The sequence below is a fragment of the Sceloporus occidentalis genome, unplaced genomic scaffold (genome assembly GCF_023333645.1).
Source record: "Sceloporus occidentalis isolate IW3139 unplaced genomic scaffold, rSceOcc1.0.p SCAF_4, whole genome shotgun sequence".
In the NCBI taxonomy this organism is placed as follows: Eukaryota; Metazoa; Chordata; class Lepidosauria; order Squamata; family Phrynosomatidae; genus Sceloporus; species Sceloporus occidentalis.
The window spans coordinates 115,551,126-115,560,757 of record NW_028316984.1 but is presented as its reverse complement, the minus strand read 5'-3'; the positions used below and the strand labels follow the sequence as shown (position 1 = coordinate 115,560,757).

At 38.8% G+C, this 9,632-nt stretch overlaps 1 protein-coding gene across 5 annotated transcripts in view; it reads left to right on the top strand.

Moving 5' to 3' along the window:
* The first annotated feature begins 587 nt into the window (after positions 1-587).
* Positions 588-9,632, top strand: part of ANO3 (anoctamin 3) — a 259,393-nt gene continuing 250,348 nt past the window's right edge. For all 5 annotated transcript variants that reach the window (XM_089521335.1, XM_089521336.1, XM_089521337.1 and 2 more), the window contains exon 1: positions 588-771. In XM_089521335.1, the coding sequence (XP_089377461.1) occupies positions 720-771 (52 nt within the window). In that variant the 5' untranslated portion in view covers positions 588-719. The remainder of the gene's footprint in view (positions 772-9,632) is intronic.

Below are 9,632 nucleotides of genomic sequence, written 5' to 3'. Positions count from 1 at the left end.
CCTGGACATCACATTGTAATGCTTTCTGAAATTATTTGAAAATGATAACCACCAAGTCAGAGGGGGGGGAAATACACTAGCTTCATAAGCAAAATATTTGCAGCTAACTAAAAAGAATGTCCACATATGTCATGAGTTTACATGTGGAAATTATCTCCATACAGTCAATGACACGTGTAAAGTAAGCAATCTCTAGATATCAAAAACAAGAGAGCACTAAAAGATAAGATGAAACAATAAAAACACGATGACTATCTGCAAAACTCCTTTGTCATCAGTTTGCTGACACACATTTCTCAGTTTCTCTGTCCAGCAATTTTAGCTCAAGGGGGTCTGTCTCTGGCAACTGAAAATAGTTTGCTGATACAATGAGCATCAAAAAGCATGGTGGGGAGAGCTTGAGTTTTCTTCGTCTAACACTAACACTTATAGCAAGAGATGAGTCGATATATTGCTGCATTCCCCCATTAAATTGATGTAGCGAATTATACCTAAAGCATCCACTAAGGGGAGTGTGATGCTGGACCAGTCTTTCTGGTTTCTATGACAACAGAGGGGAGTAGAGTCTCCCAAGCTAAGTGCTCACTGGTGCGGGTGCCGGCTTACATAGCTGTTTTGAATGTGGTGGAGTCTATGGAGCAGTGAGGCAGTCTGTTCCCCATTTTGCAACACCTTGATTCCCTCAAGCTCAGTAAACTGCTACGGTCAAGCTCTCCTTTATGAAGATGGTTCACCACTCGGGTTCTATTCAGTCATTTAAACAGCAGAAAGGTCAGTCAGAGTCTTTTGTCTCTCGAACAATGAGTCTTAAACCATTAAGTCTGCATGCCCTTGCAGCATTCCAGAGCTTCAATCACAGGTGCTGCTGAAATACTTGGAGCACTGTGCAATGCCAATGCTTTTTAAAACTCTTGTAGCAAGTTAAAATGGTATTTCACTGTACAGCTTGTATGGGTTTTCTGGGGGAAAGAAACATACCCTCTTTGCTAGATTTAATAGGTCCCCCCTCCCCTTTTCAAGAATGTCACAAAATGATATGAGTCAGATAACAAGCATCATTCAGAGATTCATATAGAGGAAATCCATTCTTCATTCCATCAGCAATAGACAAGGGTGATGCTACATTAATTCACCATTGCAGAATTTTGTTGTCCTTGTATTTCTTCGTCATGGAATTGAATTTGTCTTCAAAGTGTTGATAATCACTAGTACGTAGAATGCTTTCTTATATGCCTGCTTGTACAGTTCCTGTGTTTAGCAGCAGAAATATTTGTACAGTAGCTAATTTCTGTCATTCAACTTGATCAATGGTTTTATTCCTGTTCTGCTGGTTAAACCAACAGAAGGTGCTGCTCTCTCTTTTGGAGAGCTGGGATTTTGTTTGGACTGTGGAGATGGAGGGAGGTAAGACTGATTCATGGAAGAGTTTGCCAAGGGGTTGGTCCAAATGATCTTGTGGCACACTCCATCCCTATGAATCTGCTGACACTTGCACTTGCACTGTATCTTTAATATGAAATCAACATTTTAAATTTGGCAATACATTGTTGTTATAGTTTTCACACCCCATTACTTTTTCCTGAATGTTCTAATATGTCTAAAATGTTTCCCAAATCTATTTTACTTCCTCTACACAGTGGTCCTGTGAATTATTCACCTGGCTTCTACAAATGGGAAACTGAGGCCCCTAAACACTAAAGTGCTGAGGACATTCAGGGAATTGTATAGTCAAGAGGAGGTAATGCACCTCCACTTCTCACATTCATTCTGTTCACATTGGCTCTTAGTTTTCTTTTATGCCTGCTTGTTCCTCTTCAGTGCAATAAATAAATAAATAAATACATGGTTTAGTTTTCTATGTAGAAAATACTTTGATTTTCTTCCTTTCTTCCTTCACCAGATTGTTGTAATATGGTGCAAAAAACAGACTTGAAATTAGTGTAATAGTCTTTGTTTCATTTGGTGTACACATCCAGTTATCTTGTTCCACTCCACTAATGTCAAATAGGTTTTGTAGGTTTCTAAAGCACAAGAAAAACATGACAGTGATATAGAGGTGCACGTCGTGAACAATACATATGTTTCAATTTTTTTTAAAAAATGACTGATATCTGTTGCTGATATAGGTACTTATAGGTACCTATATATAGGTATACTTATATCTCTTATAGGTACCTGTAAAAATGTGTAGTGGATTTATTTAAATTAGTAATTTCCTGAGTAGCCATAACCTGGTGTAGAAGGTGCCAAGAAGCAAAAGATTAAACAAGCATTATTTCAATAATTGGAAAGAAGGGTATTTTTGATAGCTATGGCTTGTAAGGCAAGGGGAAAAGTTAAAAATGTATTCATCAGAACTATTACAGACTCAGGATAGACAGGTCTCCTTGAAACTAGATTACCCCACTTTTCAGTAGCATACCTATGTACAGTGCTGTGTAAATTTACAGTGCTTTATAAATAAAGGTTAATAATAATAATAATACCTAGATCACTCCCCACCAGGGCATATAGGAATTACTTTCTTAAATTAGTTTTGGCTTTTGTTGTTTCTTAACTCAAAGATATGATATAATTTAAGCAGGGATGGGCAATTTGTTCCCTTACAGATATTGTTGGACTGCAGTTCCCATCAGCCATAAGCACCACAACCCATAGTAAAGAAGGATGGAAGATCAACACTCTGTGGATGACCACATGTTGACCACACCTGATTTAAAGCAGCCTGTATTCCACAATAGCACATGCTCAATGGCATTCACACATTCCTCTATCTATTAAATGCATTTTAATTTTTTTTAGCAAAATAATTTTTCTCTTATAAGATAATGAGCAACAGTGCATGTCAAAGAGATTATATTTAGTTTCCTTTGGGTGGGGGGGGGGAAGCACACCAACATGATGAAAAAAATACTTCCCCCCATTTCTGAACTTTTCTTTCCTTCTGGAGCGGGTCAGGAATTTGCTCCCTTCCTATGCTGGTATGAAGATGTTTTACTTGCCCTGTGACATCTTGCTCTCAAGTTTGGACCAACAAAATGTATTTCTCACATGTGCCCCCCCCCCCCGTAAATCAACCAAAAACCAAACAACCCCTCCCCCCTCAAAAAAAACAAACAAACCCAAATCACTAGCTATCTTGAAGGAATAGCCACAGAGATTACTGCAGCCTTCCACAAACTGGCATCTTCTAGATGATTTGCACATTCTGGATAAAGACCATGGAAAATATCTAAAGGATACCAGGTTACAAAAGACTAGGTTGAATCACACAAGACTCTGTGAAACCTATTCATTTTTGTACTTTGCTGTGGAGGCTATAAATTCTACATTCTACATGGTATTCTTTCAAATTTTCTAGTTCCAAAAATCCTATGAAAATGGGACATTTGCTATTTTGCCTGGTACTAGTTACCCAGCTCTTTTATTGCAGGCTAATAGAAAGGAATATTCAGGGGTGTAATTAACTGGGAAGAAACTTTAGGCAAATATTGACAACTTTAACAGCCACATTTAGCCACCATTGACTTCTGAACAATTCATGCCACAATCACACATTTATAATTCCAAGCTGCATGTGAAAAATGGGACCTAAATTCTGTTTTATACAAAATCTGTGATAATCACTTCAGATTGGCCAACTGCCCTTCACAGATGTATTCTCTATGCTTCAGATCCATTTAAGCCTCATGACTGATATGGGGGTGGAAAGCAAACTTTATGTTTCTGGCTTTGTTAAATGAGCATTATTTCTTTAGAGACTCTCAGTCCTTCTGTTGCATTGAATTCTAATCTTGCAGGGTGAGGGAAGGAATTTGAATAGCCTTTTCAGGGAAATGTTTACATTTTAGCACAGTGATCCCAACAGTAATTTGCAGATGCAAATGTGTTAGCAAAAAGGAAATCACTACATTTAATGTGTAAAAGAGTTCATATTAAGAATGGATAATTTCAACATATACTTTTAAAACAACTCTGCAACTCACATGTGGACAATTTTCATTGAATGATGAGGCAATGGGCATTTTGTAGACCAACATTTTTTATACATCTTGACATATGGTAATTTTTCTTTACCACTTAGCCTGACCATCTGTGTCAAGACACCTTGTCTGCATTCAGACATCTGGGCTACCAAGTAGTTATTCCTGGTAAAAATAAATAAATCTGTGTTTACACTCACTCTTATCCATTTCAGAAAGCAAATCACCCTTCAATGGTCTTCTAGTGGTATTGTCACAACATATAAGAATCAGTGAAATGGCATGCTCATTATGTGCAATAATAGCAAGAGTCCATTAAGATCCATCTGTTTAACCATCTTCTGATGGAAGAATTCAGTACAATCTATGAAAGAGGAATCATTGTTGAAATTGAGTAAGCTTACAGAAATGGATAAATCATCTACTCTAAGTGGAAAATCATTAGTGTTTTTAAAAAAAACACCCTGGAAACACTGATTCACTTTTTGTGGGGAAAAACATGATTTGATAACTGTGGGATTTAGGAATTAGTAGGATAATATTATCAAAATAAGTGTATGATGTAGTTTTAGAAGGAACGGTCTTATTATATTAGATGTATCTATAACTGCGGCAAAGAAGGTCAGAAGCCATATTTCTATTTCTTTATACATATATTTTAGATCTTACTTGCTCATTTTCTGTTTTTAATTATTCCTTTTTCTTTTCTCTGTATTTTTCTTTTTAAAATTTGTAATTATTATTGTATCTGAAACAATCTTAATAAAATTATATATAGGTCCATCTAAATAATGTGCTCCACATGGTGAAAGTGCACTTCCTTAATATAATAACCTCTCACTGTTAGAAATTAAAATTACATGAAAAGAAAGAAACACAACTCTTTAAAACAATGCAGTGGCTGTTTCACTTTGATAGAGACTCATTTAGGCTCAGTGAGTTCAAGCCTAGAGATAGTTACAGGTAACAACTGCCATATAATGTAGAAACATTTCTTAAATATGAAGTGGAGACAAGTTATTGAACAATTTCACACATAATGCTAAACCATGAATAAGGATTATGAGGACAATCTGCAGTGAACCAGAGATATGTATGCTTCCCATTCCACATCATACTTTTCTCTGTGTAGCTTAGCTGTGAGGATATTGGATGCTTTTGATATTGTGTTTTAGATTAATTACAACTGAGCCATATATCTGAGGGCTCAGTTGTAGCCAATTTTAACTATGGTTTGTTGTAACAAGACAGCTTCTTAAATCATGCTTTGAAGTTGATTTGTTTTAAGCAACCATAGTTTGGATCTGGAGTGGGCACAGTATGGCCTTATAGCTTTATGTGGCTGGTTTTTGTGACTCTCAGTTAATACATAGATATGTCTTTTTGTTCCTAACAGAGATGGAAAGAATAATAGAAAATATTCAAATAACAATGTTAAAAACACCTATATTTCAAGAAAATCACCTATATTCAAAGAAAATCCTGGACGGATCTGAGTCTTCAGAATGCAGGGCTTATTGTGTGCAAAATTCACATTTTGAATTTTGTAATAGTATCTCATCAGCCTGCAGGGTGGCTATATAGTCTGGTGCTAACATTTAGGGCAGGACACCTAATTATATATATATCCTGGCCCAGAGGCAGGTTTCAGTACCCCAGTGTGTAGGGTATACTGGCATTTCCAGAATAACATTTTGGATCAAAGGCCGCATCTGCACTGCAGAAATAATCCAGTCTGACACCACTTTAACTGCCATAGCTCAGTGCTATGGAATTCTAGGAATTGTAGTTTCTTATTGTAACATCAGAGCTTTCTGACAGAGAAGGCTAAATGTCTCATGAAACTACTGTTCCCAGAATTCCACAGCACTGAGCCATGGCAGTTAAAATGATGTCAAACTGGATTATTTCTACAGTGTAGATGCAGCCCTCCTTTCACTTTTAAAGGAATATAAAATAACCTGCCTTCTTCCAAGGAACTCATTCTGCATTTTAACCTTACAAAACTTGGCACATTAATGAAAAATGTATGCCTGACCCATGGTCATTGAGTGATCTCCATAGCAGAGAAAGGATTTGAAATCAGGTCCTGGTTCAGCTCTCTGTTCATCACATTCACCTTGGATCTCCTTTTATCCATAATTTAGAACATGGCAGTTCCAAAGAAAATGACTCACTAAAATTTCTACTCTCATAATTAAGCTGATTCTCTGGCACACTTCTTTCTACATGCATTTTATGATATAGTTATGATTGGTTGAAAGACAGTATTTTCATCATAACCATCTTATTGAACAATTTGGGGCAATATTTCTTCCGACATATATTGCAAGATTAGTAAGAATCATAGAGCTGGAAGAAACCACACGGGTCATCCTGTCCAAAACCCCCACTATGCAGAAATACAAAATGAAAGCACTCCTGACATATGGCCATCCTCTGTTTAAAAAAGAAGGAGACCCCACCATGCTCTGAGCCAGTGTATTCCATTGTTGAAGAACTCTTACTGTCAGGACGTTCTTCCTAACATTTAAGTGGAATCTCTTTTCTAGTTGCTTGAATCCATTGCTTTGTGACCTAGCTGTATCCACGCTGCAGAAATAATCCAGTATGAAACCACTTTAACTGCATTAGCTGAATGCTATGGAACTCTGGAATTTGTAGTTTGTTGTGACACCAGAGCTTTCTGACAGAGAAGGCTAAATGTCTTAGAAATCTACAAATTCCAGAATTCCATAGCACTGAGCCATGACAGTTAAAAAGGTTTCAAACTCAATTACAGCCCTCGTCTCTAAAGCAGCAGATAACAAGCTTGTTCCATCCTCAATATGAGATACCTTCAAATAGTAAAACATGGCTGTCATGTTATCCCTTCACATTCCCTTTCCCAGACTAAACAACCAGAGTGTGGAAGCTGTATTTCAAAGTTATGCAAGGGACAAAAGGACAATATATGTCAATGTTTAATGCTTAAATTTTTGTGGAAGCTCCCTTTCTAAAAATAAAAAAACATATCTCCTGGACAGATATTTGTCTGTGAGTTTGTTTCCATCGAAATATTTGGTGTCCATTAGTGGCAATTACAAAGATATGCTTTTGCATCATCTATTTGTATAAATTTTGTGTATGCTTGTGTGAGGGTAGTAATTCATGTTACACATATAAATGAATAGCAATAGGAATACAGTAGCAAGTACATTTCTATACCACTTATCAGTGCACTTAATCACTCTTGAGTGGTTTACAATGTGTAAGCTAATTGACCCCAACAATCTGGGTACTCATTTTAGCGACCTCAGAAGGATGCAAGCCTGAGTCAAGCTTGAGCCCCCTGGCTGGTATTGAACTCGCAACCTTATGGTTTGCGAGTGAGTGGCTGAAGTACAGGTATTTAACCACTGCAGGGATCCTCTAAATGAAGCCTCTAAAAGCAACAGCAAATCCATACATTATTTCCAGTTCTACAGAAACTAGGGAGTTTATCGCACAGGGCTTTTAGAACGGGACCAGAGTGGAACGAAAGGGGGTGGGAAGGGAAGGGAAATGGGAAAGAATGCATATTATCACACGGGAGAATACCACCGATGCTGCCGGAAGTTCCAAATCCATTCCCCATCCATCCCACAGCAGCCAATTTTCAAGAATGGGAAACGAATTGGGGATTTCTGGCAGCATTGGTGGCATTCTCCTGTGAGGTAATATGCATTCTTTCCCCATTCCATTTCCTTCTTGCCCCTTTTCATTCCACTCCAGTCCCATTCTACAAGCCCCATATGATAAACTCCTAGAAAGCAATTTCTGTAAGTTACCATTAGATGTCTGGAAAATAGAAAGACAGAGGGAAAAGGTAGTTTTAAACTGGGAAGAGATTACTGTAAGAAACAAATTAATATTTGATTGAGATGTTATTTTCATCTACAAGCTGCCTTAAGTCCCACAATGTAAATTAAGTGATTGATTGATTGATTGACGTGCTCCTGAGGTTTATTAACAGTCAGGAAAAGTCATTACAGATTCCATTGCCTTTTTCTCACATTGTTCTGAAGTTCCATGAGAAAAACTATCTATTTGGGTTGGAATTTTTTTTTATCATAGCATCAATCTATGATCTTTTAGGCCTGTGGAAGAGAAATAGCTTTGCACCTGTTTCCAGGTTGCCACCTGTTATGTTTAGATGTTTCCCCTTTCTTGAAGAACTTAACAGATGGCATCAAGCTACATCTATAAAATAAAATATATATTTTTACCATCATCTGCATGCTAACGGCAAGAAGGATACATTCAGAAGAAAACCATTTGTGACATCCTCATAAGTTGTGTGGGAGTTTCAATTCCAAAAACAATTTAACTATTTTTCACTGGAAGTTCAGTGCTGGATGAAACTTAGCAACGAGTAATATCAATCTTTGGCTCACAATGTGCATTCAAAAACAGACAGAAAATAATTTTGGTTTTAGTGATGGGCTAGAAAACATTTGCTGGGCAAGTATACTCTTGATAATACACTACAGGCAGGCCTTGGTGTGAAAGAAATGAGCAGGGACAACAGCCTCACTGATTTAACCAATCTGCCTGTCAACAGCTGAGTAAGTCTTACTTGAAGAGTGTTGCTAAAGCTGAGGAATTCTAACATGGAAGGATTGGGATGGAACTGTAGCTTCCTCAAAAGTATCTTAAAGAAGGGTTTTTGCCCACTCTAGTGGTTCAAACCCTGATCCAGGGTCAACTGGGATGCTTACTATAGCTGGAATCCTGTTGGTGCCTTATAATCTATTACGATACAGTGGGACTTGCCCAAGGCCACCCAGAGGGTTTCCATGACTAAATGGGGATTTGAACCTTGGTCTCTAGAGTCCTCATCCAACACTCAAACCATTAAACTATGCTGGCTCTCATAGTCTATGATGCCCTTATTTTGATGAGCCCAATATAATTTGCTGACCATTTAGTTGTGTCTTCTTTGGAACCAAATCATGTTGCATTTCCTGGTGCCTCTTTAATTCCTACAGAAAGAGGCAACTAGGGTGGGATACAGAACGCCCATTTGGGGCGACCTTCACCCGCCCCTTTCCCTGACAGATTGGGGCCACAGCGGCAGCCCCAGAGGCCCCGATCCGCTGCTTTTCCAGGCCTCGGGGAAGTGGCAAAAAGCCGCTGGAAAGGGGTGTCCTTGGGGCTTCATGCCCCAAGGACACCCCGACAGTGGCGGGGAGAGAGAAAAAGGGGCCGCTAGGCCCCTTTCTTTTTTGTATCGCTGGCATAGCTGTGTAAAGGCCCCACCAGCGATATAGGCAGCGAAAGGAGCCCCGTTTCAGAGCTCCTTCTGGCGCTGCTGAAAGGGTGCCACAAGCTGAAAGAGCATTCCATTTGGAGGTGGCGTGGCCGTGACGTCGTAATGGCGGCGCCCATGTAGACAGGGCACCGCCATTACCATGCCGTGGTTACGTGCTAGGGTTAGGGGGCGTCTGTAAAGGGCGCCCTGAGGCAACCCTAGCATGTATCCAGGCTGGCACAAAGCGTCGGTCTGGATACCGCCTTAGATGAGAAAAGCAGAAGACAAAATAAATTTCCCCCCTCATGATGCACCTGCTCAAACCCACCACCCTCACTTGTGGAATTGGCCTTCACTGTTTCTAACTACTTTTAGGA